Source organism: Odocoileus virginianus, chromosome 13 (assembly GCF_023699985.2).
Source record: "Odocoileus virginianus isolate 20LAN1187 ecotype Illinois chromosome 13, Ovbor_1.2, whole genome shotgun sequence".
Classification (NCBI taxonomy): domain Eukaryota; kingdom Metazoa; phylum Chordata; class Mammalia; order Artiodactyla; family Cervidae; genus Odocoileus; species Odocoileus virginianus.
Window position 1 is genome coordinate 49,590,695 of NC_069686.1, and position 27,248 is coordinate 49,617,942.

Genomic DNA, 27,248 nt, shown 5'->3' on the forward strand with positions numbered 1-27,248 from the left:
TGTCTGGCCCCAGACTTTTTTGTAGGGAGGTTTTTGTTTACTGATTTAATCTCCTTACTAGTAATCAGTCTATTCAAATTTTCTATTGCTTCATGAATTAATCTTGGTAGGTTGTATATGTTTCTAGAAACAGATATGTTTCTTCCAGTTTGTTGAATTTATTTGTGTATAATTGTTTATAGCAGTCTCTTATCCTTTTTATTTCTGTGGCATCAGTTACAACATATGTTTCATTTCTGATTTTCCTTTCTCTTTTCATCTTCATGAGTCTGGACAGAGGTTTGTTGATTTTGTTTATCTTTTTAAAGAATCTGCTCTTAATTTCATTATCTTTCCTATATTTTTGACTCAATTTTATTTCTGCTCTGATCTTTAATATTTTCTTTCTTCTACAAACTTTGAGCTTTGTTTGTTGTTCTTTTTCTATCTCCCTGAGGTGTAATGTTAGGTTGGTTATTTGAGGTTTTCCTTGTTTCCTAGTACAGACATGTTTTCCTATGGACTTCCCTCTTTTGCTGCTTTCCCTAAGTTTTAGTATATTGTATTTCCATTATCATTTGTCTCATGGTATTTTTTTGATTTCTGCATTGATTTCTTCTTTGGCCCATTGGTTGTTTAGTAGCATGTTATTTAATCTTCACAATTTGTGAATTTTTCAGTCTACTTCTTGTAATTGATTCATAAGTTCATTCCATTGTGGTTGGAACAGATGTTTTATATAATTTTAATCTTCTTAAATTTATTGACTTGTTTTTTGGCTTAATATAGGATTTATCCTGGGTAATATTCAGTATGTACTTGAAAAAAATGTGCATTCTATTGCTTTTGATGGAATGTTCTATCTGGCCTAGCTGACCAGTCATTTAAGGTCAATGTATCCTTATTGATTGTCTGCTTGGATGATCTATCCATTGCTGTAAGTGGCACATTAAAGTCTTCTTCTATTATTGTATTGCTTTCTGTTTCTCTCTTTAGGTCTATTTAAATTTTTAAAATATATTTAAGTGCTCCTGTGTTGGGTGAATAAATATTGACCAATGTTATACAGTTAATCCTGAAACAATGCAGGTGTTAGTGGTGTTGCCCTCCTGTGAAATAAAAAATTCATGTATAATCTCATAGTCAACTCCTTGTATATATGGTTCCACATCTGTGAATTCAACTAATCATGGATTCTGTAGTACTATGGTATTTTTGGGGGAAAAAAAAATTTAACATGAAAGTGGACCTGTGCAGTTTTCTCTTTCTCTTCCTCTCTCCGTCTCCCTCCCTTTCTCCTTTTTCAACTCTTATAATGTGAATGTTAGCCTACTTGGTGTTGTCTCATTCATCTCTTAAATGATCTTTACTTTTTAAAAATTATTTTTTCTTCTTTCTCCTTTGATTGGATGTGTTCCTATGGCTTTTCTTTAAGTCCACTGATTGTTCTGCTTCATCCAGTCTGTTGTTGAAGCCCTTTAGTGTAATTTTAGTTGAGAAATTATATTATTTAGCTCTGTGACTTCTATTTGACTTTATATTTTCTATCTCTTTGTTGAAGCTCTTTCCATATTTATCCATTCTTCTCCTAAGTTCAGTGAGCATCCTTATGACCATTACCTTTAACTTTTTGTAAATCACTTATCTATGTCTTGTTGATTTTTTTCCTGAGTATTTATGTTGTTATTTTGTTTGGAATATTTCCTTGTTTCTTCATTTTACCTGGCTTTTCATGTTAGTTTCTATGTATTAGATGAAACAGCCAACTCTCCCAGCCTTGAAGAAGTGGCCCCGTGTAGGAGATTAACCCTGTGCAACCCTTCCCTAGCTCTTTGTTTTTCAAATCTTTATAATTGTCCCAGAAACCTATTTTGTTTTTAATAGCTTCCAATAGTTGTGTGTTTGCCAAGACCTGTCAGTATTGCAAGGAGGAAGATCTCCCTCAGCACCTGGATTCAGGCTGATGCAAGCCAGACTGTAAGATCGCAGCTTTTAAAGTGATCAGTATGTGGTACTATGGGACCACAAATGTATGCTCCACTGGTCACCAGAACTCCCTTCTGGGTGAGCTGTGGCAAGGCAGAGGGAGACTGGCCTACCATCCATTGGCCTACATTCCACCCCTTTAAGCCTCTCACTGTGCATTGTAGCCTGGCCCTCAGCGTAAGCTCCATAACTAGCCAATAGGCCTCTTTCACAGAAATACTGGGCATGTGTTTCAGTCTGCTTTCTGTGCAGTGCCCTGGGGGCGTAGCCTGGCACGAACTGCAGGGATTGTTACAGTCGCTGAGACCCAATAATGCAAGCCACCTGACCACTTGAGCCAGGTGCTCAGGGCGTGTCCCCTGGGTGGCGTGGCCCCTGGGTGGCGGTCCTAGAAACTGATGTGTGGCAGAGCTCCCATCTGAGACTTGGGCACTGCAGAGGGAGAGCACAAAGATAATTCTCATCCGCTAAGTTCTCGGGAAAAGATTACAGTCAGTCCTGAGATGTGTGTTTAATTAGAATTCTGCTCCTCAGACCGCAGTCATGATCAGAAACTAATAGACCTTTTTACAGAAAGTCTGAGTTCCTGGGTCTATTGCATTCTGCTGAGTCCTGGAAAGGGTAGGCGTTTGAGAATTCATCATCCATTGGTTACAGTCCTGTGGTACCTGTGAGCACAAGCCCCACTGGCAACCAGAGCCAGGTGACGTAGAAACACTAAACTGGGGCAGCAGACAAGGGTTCCAGTTCCTCTCCAGGAGACTCCAGCAAGCCGGAGTGAGGCGGAAGGAGAGTTCAGAGATTGTCTCTACTGGCTGCTGTTTTCTGAGAGCCCCTAAGTAGACCTTGCCCCAAAAAAACATTTGCACAATGTGAGTTGGGAGTTAAGTTTTCTTTGGGCAAAATGAGAACTGCAGGCCAGGGGACTGCATTCAGATAGTTCTGAAAAACTGTTCCAAGGAAGCGAGGGGAGGAGCTAGGATATATAGGATAGGAGTTTTGCAACAAGGGCAGGCAGTCAGGAACATCAAAAGAGTATTGTTAATTAAAGAAGTCAGGTATTTCAAGTTAAGGCATTTAGTGCTTTTCTATGGAAAAGATGCAAGGGTCTGGACTCACTGAAATCATTCCCTTGATACGTACCTCGGCTATCTGGGCCTAGTGTCCTGTATTTGCACATCCTAAGTTTCCTCCGGACTCACCAAAGGGTGTGGCTGCAGTCTGATGGCTGCTTGACGGCAGGTATTCTTTTTTAAGTTTCCTCGGGGCTCACTGGCTCACACTGGAGGACTGCAATCGTTGATGACTGTAATATCCTTGTTACTGATATAGCAGGAAATATTCCATTTCTCATTCCTTCAATGTGTGCCGTACCAAAACCCTGACCCTCAGACCAAAGCTCCAGGATAAGCAAATAGACCTCTTTCTCAGAAAGATTAGGGTGTGTTTCTTCTGCTGTCTGTACAGTGTCTAGTGTCAGGGAGTGGTAATCCACCAAGAACTGTCCCTCTGATTTTTATAGTCCTATAGGACTGTCCCCCTGACCTCCAGAGCCAGGTGATTAAGGTGAATGCCTAGAGTGGCACCCACAATAAACAGAACCAGAGGAAAAAGCCCAGAGCACCAGAAACATGTAAATGTCCCCTTTGAGAGGGGACTCTGGAGAGTAGCAGAGAAAGAGGGTAGGATGGTAACTGCTGGCTGGAGTAAGGCAGAGGAGGAGTGTAAGGATAGTGCCTGCGGGAGAGGAAAAAAGGGTCGTGTTTTATGACTGGGGAGATAGGGGGAATATAAAGATGGCACCCCCCAGGGGGTGAGGGGAAGAGCCTAGGGTTTTAGAAAAGAGAAAGATTGTGTGTAAAGAAGGTGCCCACCAGCCTCTGACCCCGGCAGACTCCTGGATCTTTGTTAATTTCGATGCTTACCCCTTGGGCTGATTGTTTAAGATCAACAGATGAACCTCTTTCTTATAAACTCTGGGCGAGATCAGAGGCTTCCCTTGGGCAAGTGCATCCACATGGGTGATCCTTTCAAAAGTCATTTCTCAGATTACTATTGCCTTTGGGTCTCATTGTCATGAGCCCCACTGTTTTTCAAAACTAAATGTTTGGGGGCTCATATCTCAGGTGTAGATTTTAAAAGTTGGGGTGCTGGATGTGGGGCTCAAACCTTTTACTCTGCAGTGAGAGGCTTCTGATGGGGGTCCATACGCTAGGGGTGGGCTTTATTGCAAGATTGCATCTCAGCTTCTCCTACCCACTTTGATGTGCTTTTTCTTCCTAGTTCACCAGCTACGTGGCCATTGCTTAGCTAGTTTTTAGGTTTTTCTCAGAGCAAATTCTTCAGTATGTCACTGTAGATCTGATATGTCTATAAGAGTTCAGGATCCTTCTGTTTCCATCTTGAACTGGCAATGTCAATATTTTGATTTCCTCTCTGACTGATTTACTAAATCCTATCATCATTTTAAATGAGTCTGTACATTCTTTTGCATTATCTATGAGGCAGCTTTTTATCTGTAAATATTTTTTTCCTGATTTCACAGTCTTAATAACTTTCCTCCCATCTTTTTTGCTTGTTTGTGTTTCAGTGCCTCTTTGATCAGATCTTTATTCAAATTGAATGGTCCAAATGATTAGACCTTTATGGAATAAATAAATTTTAGTTTATACAGCAAGCTGCTTCTGTGGATTTGATTTCTTCTGGCTTCTTTTCAGCTGGTGGTTTCTTGGCAGCTCCAGCGTTTTTTCCCACCAAAGCTTTTTGACACCAACACTCTTCTTCCTTCACTACCACTGGCTTCTTGCCTGGAACACCCTTCTTATCTGATTTGGCTGCTAGGGATGCCTTATCTCCTTGGAGTCTGTGATTCTTAATCTGGCAAATGATGATGTTTCAGTGCCTGATTTTTGCATATGAATTTAGTTCCAACATGATTCTCAGGTTTTTCAGTGGATTCTTCTGTGTGAGTCTGTGATGAATCTTCTTATATGGTGCTTGGAGGTGTCTTTGGATCTCTGGGTTTTTTTCAGGCTCTGCTAAGGTCTGTATTGAGCATCTTATGTATGGGGAGGTTGCAGTCACTCTTGAGGAAGGCAACTTTACACCAAGTGCCATGCACATCATCTCACTTGTGGAAAGCACTTTCAGTCCAAACGCAGTAACACCAGGAGTAAATTTCAGAATGTTCAGTTTACTTATTTATTGTGGTTGTTCAGTCACTCAGTCATGTCTCTTTGCAACCCATGGACAGCAGCATGCCAGGCTTCCCTGTCTTTCACTATCTCCTGGATTTGCTCAAACTCATGTCCATTGAGTCAATAATGCCATTCCGCCATCTCACCCTTAGTAATCTCATTCTCCTCCTGCCCTCAATCTTTCCCAGCATTGGGGTCTTTTTCAATGAGTTGGCTCTTCACATCAGGTGGCCAAAGTATTGGAGTTTCAGCATCAGTCCTTCCAATGAATATTCAGGACTGATTTCCTTTAAGATTGACTGGTTGGATCTCCTTTCAGTTCAAGGGACTCTCAAGAGTCTTCTCCAACACCACAGTTCAAAAGTATCAATACTTTGGTGCTCAGCTTTCTTTACAGTCCAACTCTCACATTCACACATGACTACTGGAAAAACCATAGCTTTGGCTATATGGACCTTTGTTGGCAAAGTGATCTCTGCTTTTTAATATGCTGTATAGGTTTGTCATAGCTTTTCTTCCAAGGAGGAAGCGTCTTTTCATTTCATGGCTGCAGTTACTGTCTGATGTGGTTTTAGAGCCGAAGAAAATAAAGTCTGTCACTGTTACCATTTTTCCCATCTATTTTCCCTGAATACAGTGATTATAAGAATGTTTCTGAAGGGTCCTCTGTGCTCAATACAGTGTTGTTGTTGTTTAGTCACTAAATTATGTCTGACTTTTTTGTGACCCCGTGGACTGTAGCCTGCCAGGATCCTCTGTCCATGGGATCTCCCAGGCAAGAATACTGGAATGGGTTGCCATGTTTTTCTCCAGGGTGTCTTCCTGACCCAGAGATCAAACCCACATCTCCGGGATTGGCAGGTGAATTCTTTACCACTGAGCCATCAGGGAAGCTCTCAATACAAAGACATCTTTTCATTTTGCATTGCCAGCTCTCATTTGCTGAGAGCTTTTTGATATCATTCCAGGCCCTAAGTTTCTTAAGAAGCAAGATAGCCTTCTTGGTCTTCTAGTAGCCTTCAGCTTTATCTTCACCCACCAAACAAAGTTCAGAAATTCCTCGTATGATGACCTTTAGACAGGACTAGCACTAGCAAGGCAGAAATAGAGCCCTGCATATGGCATTTTGCTTCTGTGCTGATTGCTCTGTGGGGGGCAGTGGTGCCAGGTTTTAGTACATGCAAACATATAGCCCCACGACACACATTTCCGAAAGCCCCTTGGCCATAACCATGAGCTAAACACCCAGTACCTTGTAAATAATACTGTGGATCAGCTTGAACCTTTGTGGCATCCTTTGCATATTCTTTCTAAGACACACACTTATCTCTCTCTTCAAAGGAAAGAATGGGCTTATGTGGGGTTGATTATGGAGGAAACAGGAAGATCATATCGGTCTGAAGGAGAGTGAATTTTTTGGCAATTCCAACCCAGAATTCTTGATGGCTACCTGGGGAACAGGAACCAACATTAGAATTAAAACAAACAATAAGTAAAAAAATCCCTCAAAATTTGGGAATTGGACCAATGACCAGATGAAAACAAGTTGGCTTGTAGTGAGTATGTTCTGGGGTGACAGCCTGGATCCCAGAGAATTTTTTTATACATTGCCTTTATGGACAGGCATTACTTGCTTTGTGTACTGAGCTGGCATGAAAGTATAGCAGTAATTGGGATATGCTGTATTTTGTCTCTTGATCTGTAAGCCCACGGTTTACTCATGGGCAGAATGGTGACAGTTTGATGATAATTTTCTGCTCATATGAAAAAGCTAATTCTTTATTATGGTAATATCAATCCATCAACCATGGGCTGAGTAGAGCTGTGAAGAACAGTTCTCAGGTTAAGCAATTATAGCATCTTGGTGACACGATATTTGACAGAAACCACATTTCTGTTACATGAAGGCATCCAAGTTCACTTCTATTTAAAGCATGGCTTTCTCTTATTTCTTAAAATGCATTGTTATACTAAGTCACCTTTCAGCATCCCCTATTTCTCTTCAATTTGATGAGTGAATGTCTGCCTTAAAATACTCATAGTAACACATTCTTTGTTTTGCAGCCCCCAGAGAACAGTATGTTTTAATTAACATATACATTATACAAATATCTGCTCATCTTGGTTTTTCTGCATGAAAAGGAGTGAAATTTATTCCACCAAGGAAACAAAATCAACACACTCAAAGTCTGAGTGCAGGTATATTAGCATTTCAAAGGTTCAAGTGTCATAACTGGTTTAACTAGACAGCGCCATAACTAGACAATGCCAGAAGTGCGTGGAAGGAAGATCAATTCTGCATTTGAATTGAATTCAAGTAAATCTAGCACCATGTATTTGCACACAATATATCCCTGCTAGGGTCTCTGCAAATTATTTGCAATCAAAATCTTTCTTAAACTTGTTTGAAAAGAGGCATAAATTTGTCATTTTTATTAAACTGAAAGATTTGTCCTTACAGAGTTATGAAAATATTCCTTGTCCATAAAAGTGCTTAATGTTGACATGCTTCTTTTCAATTTCTTCCTTGGTGTAATTAGTAAAATTTTTAGCTTTAATTATAAAGGTTTTCATTTTGTTTGGGAGATGGAGACAGTGAATATATGGTATATAATGCTTAGAGTCAGAATGATCAATGGTAGTGAAGAAAGCATACCAAATACTAAGGCATGTGTATATCTAATGTTTCTGCAAATGGATAAGAAATTGGTCTTTTAAGGGAAATCTAGGAAGCTAAGGAATTGGGGATGACTATTTCATACTTAAAAATAATTTTTCATCTATTCTGAATCCTAGGATGAGGCAAGATGCTGGTGTAGTGTTATAGTACTCGAAAAATACAATGTAGATGAAAAGCTGACACATTTAAGATCTCACACTTAAAGGCATTCTGTTTAAAGAAGAAAATCCACAAAACAGTTTTTCAGGTTAAAAATAAATTTATAGAACTTTTTTTTTTCCTTTTACTTAAAGTTTCTTTTTGGTAATCCAGTTTCAATGTAAAACATTCTATCTTTTTCTTCATTTAAAATATAAAATATGATAAATTTATTTAAGAAAACACCAGAATTAGAGGAAATTATCCCACATGATGATGACCATCAGGGCTGCCACATTGCACAGCTGTAGTTGGAATTGTTCACATAGAAAATGGCAGCCCTGGTGAGCAACTACGCATGAAAGGAGCTCCCTGGTGCTGGGCAAGGCCCTGCAGCCTCCATGAGGGCTGCGAATTTCTCATCTTTTGTATCAAGTACATAAAGAGGAGGACTTGAAACTTTTCAGCTGAGCAACTATGCATGAAAGGAGCTCCCTGGTGCTGGGCAAGGCCCTGTAGCCTCCATGAGGGCTGTGAATTTCTCATCTTTTGTAACAAGTACATAAAGAGGAGGACTTGAAACTTTTCACTAGTTTGCTCACCCCCCTCCAACCCCCCACGCTATTGACAGCTCTTTAAAATATCCGAGTATCTCCTCCATCCCCCTGCAGGTGATTAACCTAATTGGTTTTCCTGTTATCCTGTCCAAGGGAAGATGCTGCAATACAGAGCCTTTAAGAGGAACTAGACTCCTTTCTTGTTAAAGATAAAGGAATGGGAACAATAAACCCAGGATTCTTCAGCCACCCTATGTGGACCATTGTCACATGTTCTTGCTTGGCCTCACAGACAACCCTGCATCAAGATCCTCATTTCCAATGTGACACACAACCACTGTTGACATTGGTTAGTCTAGGAGATGGCATATTGTAGCCCATATTATTGGTTAAAGGATGAATCCCTTTTCTACTAGATGAATCCCTATTCTACTAGAATAGGTACCTGCAGGCCTATTCTAGTAGATTCATTACAACTTATTGGTGGACTCATGGAATCAAGTACCTATCTGTAAAGTGAGGATAATTCTTTCTTGCCTAATGTTGTGATTCTATAATGTATTAATGTATTAACTCTTGACTGGTCTCAGATCTCCTCTTGTTGGTCTTAAATTTGGGTTCCCAGAGGAAATTCATACATACTTATATATATGTGTGTATACATACATGTATATACATATATGTGTATCTATATATATGCATCTATATATGTATTTTCAATTTTAGTTATGAACAGAACTTTCATAAGTTTTTTATGGCAATGACTTTGGATCCTTTCAATTTATGATATATTAATGATTGAAGAGTTCTCTACATTTTTAACTTTTTTTTCTGCCATCTCCTATCTGTGTCCCAGTTGCATGTTTTCCAGTAACATTTTTGTCTTATGTAAGTACAATTATGTTAACTAGGTGTTAATGAGAGATGTTTGAACAAAGGGTCTGATAATAGAAAACTTGGGGGAAAGTGCATATTATTCCATGTTAAGGACATCTTCTATAAAAAGTATATCTGTACTGATCATATTTTCTAGGGGTGAGTGATCACACAAAAAGTCCTTTGATTGCTTCCCTTGTGATTTTAAATATGTAGCAAATCGATAGTGTTAGATAGAAAGATATTTGGGAGATTTGGGACATAAATTGAAACTGTACTTTTAGGACTCTAAACTGCAACAAAAATGAGGCTCAAGTGGTTATCTTTCCCTAAATGAATAGCAAGCCCATAGAAAATAAACATGGCTATCTAAAACCCTAGTGGCCCTTCAGAAACACAATTCTGATCGGTTCTGTGACAAAGTCTTTTGGGGATTACATTCTCCAGATTTTAAATTTATAAAGAAAAGCAGCAAATCACAGCATCAGTCAGATATGTGAACTACTAGTTTAAGGCAGTTGATATTTCAATATTAGATTGCATTCCATTTCTTTAGATGATGTCATGTCTTACAGAAGCTGGGTTTTCACTGATTGTTGTGACAAAAGTAAATAGTGAACAAACATAAATATGGAATAGGAAATGAGGGTGGCAGCATCTGATCTGATACCATGATCTGATAAGAAGTTCCAGGAACACAAATTCATTTGATATGTAATTTGTGGCCTTTTAAAATGAAACACATTTTTTTTCTTTTAATGTATGTGTATTGTTTACTCAGAAGGTTGCTAAGTTGTTAAGGCATAAATTATTAAGTTGTCTGAACCTAAGAACTTCATAAATAGAATGATTAGGTTTGCTTTTGGGCTGTCAAACATCATGGGGATGTTACTGAGACACTAAGCATCTTATAAACCAAAGGAGCCTGGGAACCTCTGAATTACACAGTTTTTTTTTTTTTTTTTTTTTTGACATTGTTGAATTGTTTGGATCTGTTGTTTTTCTTTGAAAATAACCAACAAAGGCTAAGTGAAACTCTTAGAAGGCTCTTTGGGGGCTATGCATATGGTGTATAGACTGTGGCTAAATATTCCTCAAACCACCAGGCTCTAGCAACAAATTGAGGCAGGGTTTTCTTATTAGGTAGCTGAGTCACATGTTTTACTTTCCATTACTCCCACTTCTGGCATGTGATTGATGAGACTGCTCCATGGTAGACATCATTCAATTGCTCAGTGGTGTCCGACTCTTTGTGACCCCATGAATTGCAGCATGCCAGGCCTCCCTGTCCATCACGAACTCCCGGAGTTTACTCAAACTCATGTCCATCGAGTCCGTGATGCCATCCAGCCATCTCATCCTCTGTCGTCCCCTTCTACTCCTGCCCCCAATCCCTCCCAGCATCAGGGTCTTTTCCAATAAGTCAACTCTTTGCATTAGGTGGCCAAAGTATTGGAGTTTCAGCTTCAGCATCAGTCCTTCCAATGAACACCCAGGACTGATCTCCTTTAGGATGGACTGGTTGGATCTGCTTGCAGTCCAAGGGACCCTCAAGAGTCTTCTCCAACACCACAGTTCAAAAGCATCAATTTTTCAGCGCTCAGATTTCTTCACAGTCCAACTCTCACATCCATACATGACCACTGGAAAAACCAGAGCCTTGACCAGATGGACCTTTGTTGGCAAAGTAATGTCTCTGCTTTTTAATATGCTGTCCAGGTTGGTCATAACTTTCTTTCCAAGCAATAAGCATCTTTTAATTTCATGGCTGCAATCACCATCTGCAGTGATTTTGGAGCCCCCAAAAATAAAATCTGACACTGTTTCCACTGTCTCACCATCTATTTCCCATGAGGTGATGGGACCAGATGCTATGATCTTAGTTTTCTGAATGTTGAGCTTTAAGCCAACTTTTTCACTCTCCTCTTTCACTTTCATTGAGAGGCTCTTTAGTTCTTCTTCACTTTCTGCCATAAGGATGGTGTCATCTGCATATCTAAGGTTATTGATATTTCTCCCGACAATCTTAATTCCAGCTTGTGCTTCTTCCAGCCCAGTGTTTCTCATGATGTACTCTGCATATAAGTTAAATAAGCAGGGTGACAGTATACAGCCTTGACGTACTCCTTTTCCTATTTGGAACCTGTCTGTTGTTCCATGTCCAGTTCTAACTGTTGCTTCCTGACCTGCATACAGGTCAAGAGGCAGGTCAGGTGGTCTGGTATTCCCATCTCCTTCAGAATTTTCCACAGTTTATTGTGATCCACACAGTCAAAGGCTTTGGCATAGTCAATAAAGCAGAAATTGATGTTTTTCTGGAACTCTCTTGCTTTTTTGATGATCCAGCAGATATTGGCAATTTGATCTCTGGTTTCCTCTGCCTTTTCTAAAATCACCTTGAACATCTGGAAATTCTTGGTTCATGTATTGCTGAAGCCTGGCTTGGAGAATTTTGAGCATTACTTCACTAGCGTGTGAGATGAGTGCAATTGTGCAGTAGTTTGAGCATTCTTTGGGATTGCCTTTTTAAGGATTGGAATGAAAACGGACCTTTTCCAGTCCTGTGGCCACTGCTGAGTTTTCCAAATTTGCTGGCATATTGAGTGCAGCACTTTCATAGCATCATCTTTCAGGATTTGAAATAGCTCAACTGGAATTCCATCACATCCACTAGCTTTGTTCGTAGTGATGCTTTCTAAGGCCCACTTGACTTTACATTCCAGGATGTCTGGCTCTAGGTGAGTGATCACACCATTGTGATTATCTGGGTCATGGAGACCTTTTTTGTACAGTTCTTCTGTGTATTCTTGCCACCTATTCTTAATATCTTGAGCTTCTGTTAGGTCCATACCATTTCTTTCCTTTATTGAGCCCATTTTTGCATGAAATGTTCCCTTGGTATCTCTAATTTTCTTGAAGAGATCTCTAGTCTTTCCCATTCTGTTGTTTTCCTCTATTTCTTTGCATTGATTGCTGAGGAAGGCTTTCTTATCTCTCCTGGCTATTCTTTGGAACTCTGCATTCAAATGGGAATATCTTTCCTTTTTTCCTTTGCTTTTTGCTTCTCTTCTTTCCACACAGCTTGTTGTAAGGCCTCCTCAGACAACCATTTTGCCTTTTTGCATTTCTTTTCCATGGGGATGGTCTTGATCCCTGTCTCCTGTATAATAGAAGTTCCTTATTAGGAAGGTGCTTAGAGATTTGGTTCTGAGAAGCCCAACTATAAGGAACCCCATGGACTGCAGCACTCCAGGCTTCCCTGTCCTTCACTATGTCCCAGAGTTTGCTCAACTCATGTCCACTGAGTCAGTCATGCCATCCAACCATCTCATCCTCTGTCGTCCCCTTCTCCTCCTGCCCTCACTCTTTCCCAGCATCAGGGTCTTTTCCAGTGAGTTGGCTCTTAGCATCAGGTGGCCAAAGTATTGGAGCTTCAGCTTCAGCATCAGTTCTTCCAATGAATATTCTGGGTTTATTTCCTTTAGGATTGACTGGTTTGATTTCCTTGCTGTCAAGGAGGTATAAATGGAAAACCATTGCACACTGCTTGATGAAGGAATTGTTACATCTTGGTTTGGGTTGATTCATTCTTGGGCAAACCTGAGAATATGAAAATTATGCTAACCTTGGTCCTCATTCCACAGAGTGTGAAAAGTATCTTATATCTCTGGGGCAGCAATATGGAGCCAATTAGCAGTTACTGTTCCTCTAGCCCATCAAAAAGTCCTCACTCTTCAGCATGCAGCTCAAATTCCATTTTGTTCCTAAGCTTCTCCTTAATCTCCCAAATGAAGTTAGTCAAGGATACCTTGGGTACTCATTTATATCAGTGTTCCTTATGGATTATATGTGCTTCCCCTAGTTTGCAAATTCGTGAAAAATAGAATCATACTTAAACCTTTGTCCAGGTGTCCTGATGAACTTTAAAATCTCAGCAGTAGCCACAGACTCGATGACTTCTTTTTGTTGTTGTTTTGAAAACAGATGTCATTAACATATTATGACTATGTCCATTGTAACTTCTTAAACCTTATGACATTCATATAATAATTCTATAACACATCAGGCTAAATGGATGTGGCCATGGCTGACTGAGTGGGAAGGTTCTGGTTGCCCCCACTGTGGTAAGGCACTAATATTATAGCAAATCTGTAACCCATGGGTAGCAAAACCAGTACACCCTAGTATATTGATTGGTAGGGTTTTTTTTTTTTTTTTTATTTTGATTACACTAACATCTTTGTGCATAAATTTCTTGGAAGACAAGTTATAAGCATTGTAACAAACTTAATGCATAAAATTTACAAAACTCTCATAAAATCCCTAGGTTCTAAAGCCATTGAGTTTGCTATTAAATGTTGTTATTGAAGAACTATGCAGAACTTACCAGTAAACCTGTCTTCCTGGGGCTTCTGCCCACAGAGGGATATTTTGAAGTAGAGTCTTTGAAAACTGGGTGTCCCTGGTGACTCAATGGTAAAGAATCCACCTGCAATGCAGGAGGCACAGGTTGGATCCTTGGGCCTGGACGACTCCCTGGAGAAGGAAATGGCAACCCATTCCAGTATTCTTGACTGGGAAATACCATGGACAGAGGAGCCTGGCAGGCTACCAGGCTGTCTCATGGCTACCTCATGCCAGTCCATGAGGTCGCAAGAGTCAGACACAACTGAGAAACTTAAGAACAACATTGAATGCTAATCTCTGGAGATTTCATTATCATAATCATTTCCCATTCATGAAGTATTTACTGGACTAATATGTGGAGCACAGGTCAGGGAAGTAACACAAATGAATGGACTTGAGTCAATCCAGCTCAAGAAATATAATAAGTCATGAGATCATAGTAGTCTGAATCTCATTGTGGTATTCCACTGTTTAAAACCTTCCTGTGGCTGTCCATAAATTCAGAATAAAATCCAAATTCTTCACTATGACTTCATCATTGTATGCTGTCTACTGCTTATTTTTCTAACATCATTCAATTATTCTATAAATATTCATTGAGTAGCTACCCTATTCCATTCATTTGGGATACATATATGAACAAAGTTAAGATTTTCATCCATGGTGTTAATATCTTAATGTAAGGTAGAAGAAGACAAGAAGTCATAAAATAAACATATAAATAGAATTTTAGAGGTTATAGGGCCATGGGAAAAAAGTTGGAGAAGTTATAGGGGATTGAGAGTACCAACAAAAATGCCGTCAGTTGATATTTTAGGCTTTGCAGACCACAGTGTCTCTGCAGCAACTGTGCAATCTTGCCCTTGAACACAAAGGCAGCAATAGATAATATGTCAATGAAAAAGTATATCTGTGCTTCAATAAAACTTTATGGAGACAAGCATAAACTCTTAAGAGTATTAAATCATCACTCAAGAATGACTCACTGAGAACATAGGATTTGAGCAAAGTTACTTTCTGTTCCAGTGTCCTGTATAATTTTAGTCATTGTTGTTATTGTCCAGATACTCAGTTGTATCCAACTCTTTGTGACCCCATGGACTGCATCATATCAGGCGTCCCTGTCCTTCATTATCTCCTGAAGTTTGCTCAAACTCATGTTCTTTGAGTTGGTGTTGCCATCCAACCATCTCATTCTCTTTTGTCCCCCTTCTCCTCTGCCCTCAATCTTTCCCACCATCAGAGTCTTTTTCAATGAGTCAGCTCTCTGCGTCAGGTGGCCAACGTATTGCAGCTTCAGCTTCAGCATCCAACCTTCCAATGAATATTCAGAGTTGATTTCCTTCAGGATTGACTGGTTTGATCTCCTTGCTGTCCAAGGGGCTCTCAAGAGTCTTTTCTAGCACCACAGTTTGAAAGCATCAATTCTGTGGCACTCAGCCTTCTTTATGGTCCAACTCTCACATCCATGCATGACTACCAGAAAAAACCATAGTTGGTTGGTATACATTGGTTGACTATACATTAGACATTGGTTGGTAAAGTGATGTCTTTGCTTTTTAAAACACTGTCTAGGTTTTTCATAGCTCTTCTTCCAAGGGGCAAGCCTCTTTTAACTTCATAGCTGCAACTATTGTCCACAGTGATTTTGGAGTCCAAGAAAATAAAGTCTGTCACTGTTTCTAGTTTTTCCTCATTTATTTGTTATGGGAGTGATGGGGCCAGATGCCATGATCTTAGTTTTCTGAATGTTGAGTTTTAAGCCAGCTTTTTCACTCTCCTCTTCCACCCTCATCAAGAGGATCTTTAGTTCCTCTCTGCTTTCTGCCATTAGTGGTATCATCAATTAACAGATTGTAGTTTTAGGTATTTCTACTCTTTTTGCCTTTTGACTTTTACACTACCTTTATAAATTATTAACCCACCAACTTCACCACATTAAATTATTCTTTTACTGTATATTTCCCTCTACCAGTAAGATTTCTGTTTGCATACATTTTCCTATTACTAATTAATGTCCTTTTGTTTTAACTTAAGAAAGTTCCTTAACATTTCTTGTAAGGCCAGTTTTCTAGTAGTGGTGAACTCCTTTAGTATTTGCTTGTCTGGAAACTTTTTATCTTTCCTTTGATTCTGAAGCACAACTTTGCTGGGTATTCTTTCTTGGCAGGGTTTTTTGTTTGTTTGCTTGTTTTTTAGTACTTTCATTATATCATGCTACTCCCATTTGGCCTGCAAAGTTTCCACTGAAAATTGCTGATAGTATTATGGGATTCCTGTATCTAACAAGTGTTTTTTTTTTTTGTTTGTTTGTTTTCCCTTGTTTAAGATTCTTCCTTGTCTTTAGTTTTTGACACTTTAAGTATAATGTGTCCTGGTTTGGGTTTCTCTGTGTTCACCCTATTTGGAAAACGTTAGACTTCCTGGATCTACACATCTATTTCCCTCCCCAGGTTTAGGGGAGTTTTCAGCTCATTTATTACTCATATTATTTATTTAAATAAGTTTTCTGCCCTTTACTCCATCTCTCCTTTTGGAAATCCTATAATGAAAATATTGCTCCTCATATTTTGTCCCATAAGGCCTTAAAATATCTTCACTCTTTTTCATATTTTTCTTTGTGCTACTCTGTTTGATAAATTTGTCTGTCTTATTTTCAGCTTGCTGATCTATTCTTCCATTTCATATCATCCATTGTTGAAATCCTTTATTTTCTAGCTCAGTTATTGTATCCATCAGCTATGTGACTTCTGTTTATAAAGTCTTACATTTTCTATCTTTTGTTGAAACTCTCAGTTTGTTCATGCATTATTCTCTTGACCTTGATAAGCATCATTACGATGATTATTTTGAACTCTTTATCAGGTAAATAATTTGGCTCCCATTTCAGTAAGGTCTTTTCTGAGGGATTTTCTTGTTCTCTCATTTGGAAAACACTGCTCTGTTATTTCACTTTCCTGGACTCTCTGTGCTGGCTTCTAGGCCTTCTCTTTCCCAGTCATGAAAAACTGGTTTTGTGTGGAAGATGAAACTTTGTATTCAACCTTGACCTTTCTTGGTTCTTTTCCAAACCTCTTTGGTTGTCCATTTAGCCTACTTTGTTTTTCGTGGCTACCAATAGTTCAGGGTTGCCAAAACTCATCAGGGTCCCAAGTGAGAGGACCTCAGGTAACACATTCAGGATGAATGAATGGTTGCGAGGTTTGCAAGCAGCAACTTTTAAACTGAGTAGATATACCTCTTCCAGCAAAAGACTGGGATGGACATTTCTTCTTGTCCTTTCTGCACTTAGCCCTGGGATAACAGACAATTAAGAATTCTTTCCTTGTTTGCTATCCTCATGGTGATCCCATGAACATAAGCTGCACTGGCCACCAGAGCCAGATTACCAAGTGATGTGTCTTCTGGGCAGTAGCCACAAAAACTGGAGTGCCTGGCATGTGCACAGGCTCCTTTTTGGAGATAACAGTGACCTGGGGCGAGGTAAAGAGAGAGAACTCAAAAACAGTACAGGTCAAGAAGCAACAGTTAGAACTGGACATGGAACAACTGGACTGGTTCCAAATAGGGAAAGGAGTACATCAAGGCTGTATATTGTCACCCTGCTTATTTAACTTATATGCAGAGGACATCATGAGAAATGCTGGGTTGGATGAAGCAGAAGCTGGAATCAAGATTGCTGGGAGAAATATCAATAACCTCAGATACACAGATGACACCACCCTTATGGTAGAAAGCAAAGAACTAAAAAGCCTCTTGATTAAAGTGAAAGAGGAGAGTGAAAAAGTTGGCTTAAAGCTCAACGTTCAAAAAACTAAGATCATGGCATTTGGTCCCATCACTTCATGACAAATAGATGGGGAAACAGTGGAAACAGTGATAGAGTTTATTTTTTCGGGCTCCAAAATCACTGCAGATGGTGATTTTAGTCTTGAAATTAAAAGACATTTGCTCCCTGGAAGAAAAGTTATGACCAACCTAGACAGCATATTAAAAAGCAGAGATATTACCTTGCCAACAAAGGTCCGTCTGGTCAAAGATATCATTTTTCCAGTAGTCATGTCTGGATGCGAGAGTTGGACTATAAAGAAAGCTGAGTGTCGAAGAATTGATGCTTTTGAACTGTGATGTTGGAGAAGACTCTTGAGAGTCCCTTGGACAGCAAGGAGATCAAACCAGTCAATCCTAAAGGAAATCAGTCCTGAATATTCATTGGAAGGACTGATGCTGAAGCTGAAACTCCAATACTTTGGCCACCTGATGCGAAGAGCTGACTCATTTGAAAAGACCCTTATGTTGGGAAAGATTGAAGGCAGGAGGAGATGGGGACAACAGAGGATAAGATGGTTGGATGCCATTACTAACTCAATGGACATGAGTTTGAGTAAACTCTAGGAAGGGATGATGAACAGGGAGGCCTGGCGTGCTACAGTTCATGGAGTTGCAAAGAGTCAGACATAACTGAGTGACTGAACTGAACCTAGCCTCCCTGATCTCCAGAAAGGATCTAATTGGCTGCTAAATACATGCCTGCATCTCAGATGACAGCTACAAAGATAAGGCAATAGTTCTCTTTCATGGAATGACTTGGCATTTCTGTCTGCTGCTTCTGTGCTGTGTTCTGGTTGGGAGGAAGATGATTAAGAAATCTTTCTGTTATAGTCCTGTAGGACCTGCTAATGTAACTGGCTTACCAGAGTCAAGATGATCAGCATGCCTGGATGGCTGCTGTAAAAACCAGGGTTCCAGATGTATGAACAAGCTCCTTTCCAGGTGATACTGGAGACCTGGGGTAGGTCAGAGGGAGAGTTCAGAAATAGTGCCTACCAGTTTCCATCACCTTTGGAGAATATTTCATTTAGCCTATAGATGTGGATTAAATTAGAGGCCTATCCTTCAGGCCAAAGTTTTAAGATACACAGATGGGCCTCTTTCACAGAAATTCTGGACTCTTCAGTTGAGTGCTGTCTTGAAGGTGGCCACAGTAAGTTTATGCAAACTTTTAAAATACTGTTTCTTCATTTCCTATGGTTTTGTGGGTCTTGTAGTCACAAGCCCTGTTAATTTTCAAAGTTAGATGTTTTGAAGACCTCTTAGGTACAGATCTTAAAAGTTTGGGTGCCAAAGGTGAGGTTCAAGCCTTACTTCTCAGAATCTGAGGGATGTTCTCCCTGCTGTGGAAGACTGCACAGAGGTGGAACTTAGGGGTTGTGTCTCAGCCCCGCCTACCTATTTTGATGTGCATTTTTTTCTTGTGTGCCTGATGTGCAGGAGTCACTCAGCTAGTTTTTGGATTTCTTGTAGAAGATTGTTCCATAGGGAGCTGTAGATTTGGCATGTTTGTGGGAGCAGGTAAGTTCAGAATTCTCCTATTTGGCCATCTTGAACCAGAATCCCTTTAACATTTATTGTTAATGTCTACCTTAGGCAAAAAATAATTTCATTATCTCATTTTGTGGGTCACACAACTGAGGCGGAGAGAATTTAGCATCCTTGCACAGGATCACACAGGCAATAAAGGGCGTAGCTAGGATTTGATCTCTGACGCAGGATCTCTTGGGCTTCCAGGAAGTCTTCTGAAGCTTTTTAGCCTAAGTGAAGTAGTGAAAGGACAACTCTAGGAGCTGTTCCCTCAACCACAATATTGACACCAACTATTCTCTTTTCATTGAATTCTTTCATGTAAAACCATGGTCCCATTGAAGAAAATCAATTAGGGTTAAGCTGATTAGCAAAAGCAAAAGCCCCAATATAAGTAAAAACATTCTCTAACTTGCTCACTGTATCATATTTCTAAGATTTCTGTTTTCTCAGGCCACCTGGTTCATTTACACTTCAGTGTTTGCAGTGTTATACAGTGGTTTGTTCTGATGTCAGCTAAGCTTTCAGTATGCTGGCAGAGCTAGTCTGTGTAATCATGCTTGTCTCCATTGCACAGTGTACCCAATGGTGTTGAGCATGTGGGGAAGGATTCCTTTTCTCTATCGGTGGTTTCAGCTGTCAGCCTCTAAAACAGTGACATGGGGAAGCTGTTATTAAAGCTGTCTTTGTCAAATCATGGGCTCTTCAGAAGGGAATAAATCTACAGCAGTCAACATTTCAGGCTCTTGAACACTTTATTTGTTATAAATACAAGTCAATACCACAAGATGGCACCTTCTTACTTCTCAACATCTACGATTACAAACATTCATCTTCATAAAATGGTTTCAGCTCTTCCATGTGTTGTTTGAGATATTATTGAAACCTTATAAAAGCCAGACTTGCTACAAACAGGATCGGTGTTCGATGTATATTAAATGAGGTCAGATAATTAAATTCAAAAAAAGAATTTATAAATATTCAGATAAGAAAATTGAAATTACAAAAGCAGAGTTTTGTCATCATTAAACTGAATTACAACTGTGTGTGGCTAATGCTATATCTACATGGTAAAGTTTTTGTTAAAATACAGTTTTAGTAATTAAATAATTTACCTCTTTTTTCCAATATAACCTCTGGTTTCATTTGTACACCCTAACATTCAATACACATCTCATTCAAAACCACCTAGCTTTCATCTAGTCCAGCAATTACACACATTTTGTTTGATTTCAATAGATGCAACCCATGAAGTGCCATAATCCTCCTGGCTACAAAACAAAATGCAATCTGCAAAGGTAAAAACTCAGAATTTCTGAAATGGTAACCCATTCTCTCTGTGTTCATGAAAATAGGCAATCCAATTTGAAAGTCTTTGAACCAATGTAAATTCTAGAAAACTCAGTGTTGAAGTATGGGAAGAATAAGGGTTTGCACTAATATAGTGCATAAGAATGTGGTGTCAGACTGATCATTTACAGTAAAAGCCTTGGCCTCTGGATTGTCATCATGCTGCTGAGGATAAAATTTACTTAAGTCTGTGGGAATTCCATCATGTTTTCTTCCTCCCATTTTCAAACAGGAAGAGAAGGGTTTTCAGGTCTCTTGGAAAAATAAAAAAACATTAAACACTCACACCCACAAACAACTGGAAAGCAAAATGGCAGACCTAATAATCCTTGACTCCATGTCCAAATGAAGTTGAGGCAATATTACTTTTGCAGTATTTGTATTCTGCCCAGTATATCACACCATGAGATTCCTCAAAAAACTGAGAAGTCTGAGAGCTACAAAATAGAAAGCGGTTAAGGCAGTTGATGTCTACATTTGGATTTCTTTTTTCAGGTTACATGTCTAAGTCTCCATCGTAGGCTAAGGTCAGAGGCTTCTGTTGGGGAGGTGTGCTTTGATGTGGTTTTGGCTTCTTGCTGTAAAGGGAAAAGAATTCTTGAGATGAAGAAAGTTCACAGAGCTCTGTTTCATCTGCCAAAGAAAACTGTGAGGTACAGAGATCCAAGTGGTTAGACAAAAGACTGATTTCTCTGGGCTGGAGGGTTCCTTTTTGGAATACTGGTGTACTTTAACCCTTAAACCAGGAGAAGCCTTTTTTTCCCCAAAAAATCTTAAAAATAGTTTAGTGGAAACAATGAACTTGGTAAAGGGCCACTTTCCTTTGTTTATATGCTATAATGTGAACATCTGCTGCTCACTAATTCCTAAGCTACTAAGACCCCCACAGCGCAGATGTTTTAACATCAGAAGTAGCTAGAACAGCCAGATTCTCTTGCTTTACTCTGCTGTTGTTTTTAAGTAAACACACTTCTGCTCTGGCTCGAATCCTGGCATCTAGCTGCCAAGTCACCAGAGTCTGTCAGGAGAATTTCACTGATGTTGTACCAGGCAAAACCATTCTCTTCCGGTCTCTGTGCTCCCTGAGTTTGACATCTTTGCCAGGTTAGAGAGGGCTGTTCTTGCTTCTCACACAGAGAGAAGCTGAAACTGAGTTACATTCCCCACACTCTCAGTGAGGTCCCAGATCTGCGGCAAACCATGCTTCATCATGCCTTTCGATTCTCAGTGTGGGTGAATGTCAACTAATGGGTATTTACAGTTTAATTCTGCTACACACTGCCTTCCCTACCATCATCCTGTCTCCCTTCTGTCCTCAGGGTCTAGGCTTTGCCATGCCTTCAGAGCCCAACTCTCTTTGGGTTGTCCTCACCAAGAGGGAGCCACCTCTGGCTTTGTCTCAAGATTTCTATGTATTTATTTTATTGCAGCATGTTATTAATTGGATGCACATACTAAGTGCCAAACCCTGGGCTGAGCACTTTACATAAAACACCTCAATAAATCCCAGGCCAAAAGTGAGAGGAGGCGGCACTGGGATTATCATCACTCGACAGGGAAGGACTAGAGAGGTTACTGCCTTCCTCAAGTCACTGAATGAGTGGCAGAGCCTAGAATCCAAATGCATCTAGTACACACAGGAAAAACACTTTTAACCCTTCAGTGCATTCTCCTTGTATCCACATTATTAATTAGGCACTTGGTAGAAACAACTCTTTTGTCTGTACATATAATTAATTTTTAATATTTTGAGTGAATGTAAATTAAAAACAAATATTTTAATCTGTACAATTGAGTGGCATTTTGAACATTATGTTGTAACGTTGCATAATCATTACCCGAAAGGGAAACTCTTCCCACGAAGCAGTCTATACTTTGGAACAGGTAGCCTTTGGGACACTTTCTTTCCAAATACCATTCTTTAAGGCAACTCTGAGAAACCAGCATTTATCCAAAGGAGAAGACTAGTGTAATGCTTTATATAAGGCTATATATTTTACAAAATGCAACGTATTGTAAAGGGAGTAATTAGGAACCGTTATCGACTCAATATTTGCATTACCCTTCCCTCAATCATATGTTGAAATCTTAACCCTTAATGTGATGGTATTTGGAGGTGGGGGCCTTTGGAAGGTGATAAGGCATTCTCTACCCCTGGCAACCACCTATCAAATTTCTGCTTCTGTAAATTTGCCTATTCTGGATATTTCCTATGGAATCATACTGTATGTGTGGCTTTTTGTGTCTGGCTTTTTATTACTTAATGGCTAAAAAGTTGAGAATTGTATGATGCGTGAATTTTACCACAAAAGAGACACACGTTTGATAACATTTTTTTTTATTGGGAGAATCTCCTAGTTTAAAATACTGAGGTTCTAATTCAGGAAACTTTGTTTGAAGCAATTTATAGAGGCTAGAGGTAATTTATAGATGCTGAAGAGGTGAATTAGAAATGATTTCTAAAAAGCCTACTGATAGGAACCAGAGATCCTACAGTGTCCACACCCGGCATACAGTGGGGGTCTACGTATGACTGAGCGCTGGGCGTGGGCTGCAGGCAAAAACATCCTCAACAGCGGAGAGGCAGAAATAAGCTTCAAAATTCACCGCAGAGGTATACTCACCCTGGGCCTGTTCCCCTTCTCAAAGAGCAGGGGCTGCATAATTATCTGAATAACATCCAAATGTGTCTATATTAATGTATATGTAGAATCCAGTGGCTCTAGTCACACTGCCAGGCTCCAGCTTGGGTCCAGAGCACACTAATCTGCATTTAAAGGGACTAAAAACTCACACAAATGAGAATTTACAACAAATTGGAAGTGACAGTTTGTCTATTATCCACCCTAGGGATGGTAGTAGAAGGTGTCCTAATGTCCAAAAGAATAAGAGGACTTTCGTTTGGAATGACAATAGGATTCTTCTGCCTCCCCCACCTCCTGCTGTTTTAGGGGAAGAAAAGAGAGGGGCAAGAAATGAAGGTGCTTCCAGAGTTTCTGGCAATTCACTTTTTAAAAAATTTATTTTAATGAAATATAGTTGATTTACAATGTTGTTAATTTCTGCTGTATAGCACAGTGATTTAGTTATACGTATATATGTTCTTTTCCATTATAGTTTATCACAAAATATTGAATATAATTCCCTGTGTTATCCAGTCAGACCTTGTTGCTTGTCCATTCTCTATACAACAGTTTACATTTGGCAGTCCACTCTATTTTTTTTTTTTTTTTTTGAGGAATTGGCTTCTCTAAAAAAATTATTTTATTGGAGTATAGTTGATTTACAATGTTGTTAGTTTCTGCTCTTCAGCAAAGTAAATCAGTTACACACACACATATATCCACACTTTGTCAGATTCTTTTCCTATATAGGTCATTATAGAGTATTGAATAGAGTTCCCTGTGCTATACAGTGATCCTTATTAGTTACCTAGGCTCAGTGGTAAAGAATCTGTCTGCCAGTGCAGGAGACTTGGGTTGGATCCCTGGGTTAGAAAGATCCCCTGGAGAAGGAAAAGGCTACCCACTCCAGTATTCTTGCCTGGGACATCCCATGGACAGAGGAACCTGGCAGGCTACAGTCCATGATGTTGCAAACGAATCATACATGACTTAGAGACTAAATAACAGGCATGTGACTCCCAATATATCCTGTCCCACCTGGTAACCATGTTTGTTTTCTGTGTCTGTGAGTGTATTTCTGTTGGTAAGTTCATTTGTATCATTTTTTTTTTTTTAGATTCCACATATAAGTGATTATGATATTTGTCTTTGACTTACCTCGCTCAGTATGACAATCTCTGGGTCTATCCATGTTTCTGTAAATGGCATTATTTTTGTCCTAACTGGCATTCATTTAGGGCTTCCCAGCAGCACTAGTAGTAAAGAACTTGCCTGGGAATTCCCATGGACAGGGGAGCCTAGTGAGCTACAATACACAGGGTCAAAAAGAGTTGGACATAACTGGAGCGACTTAGCACACACAAGCTACATAGTAGAAAAATGGGAAAATGAAGTCCTGAGGTGTGGGGAAGAGTATGAAAAGACAAGAGTATTGGTTACCAAGGAGGTGGTGGTTAGAGATAAATTAGGAGATTGGGATTAATATATACTCACTACTATTCATATACACTATATTATATATGAAATAGGTAAACAACAAGGACCTACATTATAGCACAGGAACTCTACTCAGTACCTTGTAGTAGCCTGTAATGGAAAAGAATTTGAAAAGGAACATACACACACACACAGAGAAAGAAATGGCAACTCACTCCAATATTCTTGCCTGGAAAATTCCACGGACAGGGAGCCTGGCAGCTATAGTCCATGTGGTCACAGAGTCAGACACAACAACTGAGCTTGCACACACACACATATATATAACTGAATCACTTTGCTGTACACTTAAAACTAACACAACATTGTAAAGTAAGTATGCTTCAATAAAAATAAAATCCCCACCCCCCTGCCAAAGAGACAACAAGATTGCCTAGGAGACATCTAAACTTGGCCAGCCTCTAGGAGTTGTGCCTAGAAAGTTCTGCTCAAATATTACTTGAATTTTTATATCAGTTTACAGGTATGGAATTGTGAACATTGTGCTCACCTCTAGGGAAAAAAAAGAGGGGGCTCCTAGTGTGTAGGCCTGAGATTTTTGTGGTATGTGCTGGGATGGTTGTGATAAAGGCTTCATTTCATGATGTCTCTCTTCATACCATGTAAGCTCTCAACTGATGTATTAAAATCACATCTATGAATGTGTGAAGGGCTTCCCTTGTGGCTCAGCTGGTAAAGAATCTGCCTGCAATGTGGGAGACCTGGGTTCGATCCCTGGGTTGGGAAGATCCCCTGGAGAAGGAAAAGGCTACCCACTCCAGTATTCTGGCCTGGAGAATTCCATGGACTGTATAGGCCATGAGGTCGCAAAGAGTCAGACACGACTGAGTGACTTTCACACACATGAATGTGTGAGATCTGAGAACTTGTAGAGTGTTTAAAAGTTAGCAACCACTGAATAATGTGGTAATGCTGCTGAGAAGCTGTGGCTTTAGAGCTTCCTGGCTGGTTAAAAAGAACCCTAAGAGGAAGGACTGAGTAGGGCCCTGCCCTCTGCAAAGTCAGCAAATAGGAAACTTTTCTTTAGAAGCCCCTGCTCCCTTTCCTTTCTTCCTTCCTGATCTTTATTAGGAAATTCATTTAGAAATCCTTTTAAAATTATTTTTTCTCTCTTCAATTCTGCTATCAGGTAAGGTGTGACCACCTCACTCACACTAAATCAGGACCCATAAATGCCTGGCCCATGGCCGCCGCCACCCCCAGGCATCCTGTGCCCGCGGTGGCCATCTCCCATCCATCACACACTTCTTTTCTGTTGAGTCCAGGAATAGCCTCATAATTCTTCCTAATGCAGTGCTCTTGACAGCCACTACCACTTTTAGAGTTTGCACAAGGTAGAAAACCATTATGCAGCTCTGGCTGTAAGCGATCATTGACTGACACGTTTTAAAGTCACTTTTTCCATGAGCATTTGCATTTTAGCAAAGGATAAACCCGTTAGGCCAGAAAAGTGAGTTCATTATGAAAAGACAGGTAAGTTCTGGCACTTCTCACTACCCTTGATCTCAAGCCACAGGACCCAGACCAGAAGACAATAACAGTCAGCCACTCATAAGGCCTGAGCCTCAGAGGTGTCAGCACCACCTTCAAACTTTCAAACTTGAGAGCCCATTCCCTGCATTATGCTGAGCAAGGTAGAATAGATGTGGTTCTCCGAGTAACTTCCAGGCACTATGTCTAGATTAACTAAAAACTCACCCAATGGTCGTCCCCACTAAATGACCTCATGGATCTTTATTGCCAGGGGAGCTAGGGCATCAGTAATATTTCAGGAAACGCAAATGCTTATGGTAGACATACAAAGGATCATATCTAAACAAAGCAGTCCTTGAGAAGACTATTTTTCTCTATTTTCTCAAAAACATTTTCAAATGTTATTATAAATTGCTTTCATCTAAAGTATACACCTAACACCTGGCATGTTATAGCAGCTCTCTTGGCCTAAGCTTTTTATTTTGGAAAAGAAAATATAAAATCTACAAAACTGTCATCTTCTAACTCTTCTGCAAGCTACTTAATAGAAATAGATGCTGTGAAAACCTATTTGGATTCTTTAGGCAGCTCATATGTAACAGTAAGTGTTTTGATATCAATAGGTCTGTTCCCAGGTCTATAACTTACTTTACTTGGGAAATGAAGATCTGCTTAAAAATGTAAAAGGTGTAGACATTAAATTGAGTCTAAAGACTTTTCAGGATTACTCAAGGACAAGAAATTACAGAGACTGGAAGTCCAGTGGAAAGGGGTTAAGACATTTGGGGGTTAAGACAAATCTGAAGCTGATTCCCTTATATAAGTTATTAAACTTTTCTGAGTATGGCTTACTCCCTGTTTAAAATAAAGATGATATTGCGACACTTTATTGGATTATTGGAAAGACCAAATAAGGCAAACTATGTAAAGCACTTTGACATATGTGAATATTAGATTTTTTTCTTGACCTTTGAAGATCATGGGCAATAGATTTTTTGAGTTTATCCACTCATTGATTCATTCACTTATTTAATAAATATTTGTGAAACTTGTACTCTAAAAAATAAGTCATTATACATCTTCTCCCCCACCCCCAAGTCCTTATGGTTTGGTAAATGGTGGA

The 27,248-nt window shown here is 39.6% G+C and overlaps 1 protein-coding gene across 1 annotated transcript in view; it reads right to left on the reverse strand.

Annotated features, from left to right (window-relative positions):
• Positions 1-19,917: 19,917 nt before the first annotated feature.
• THSD7B (thrombospondin type 1 domain containing 7B) overlaps positions 19,918-27,248 on the reverse strand; it is a 970,494-nt gene continuing 963,163 nt past the window's right edge. Inside the window, exon 28 of the mRNA XM_070476270.1 lies at positions 19,918-21,109. Within this exon, the coding sequence (XP_070332371.1) occupies positions 21,028-21,109 (82 nt within the window). The 3' untranslated portion in view covers positions 19,918-21,027. The remainder of the gene's footprint in view (positions 21,110-27,248) is intronic.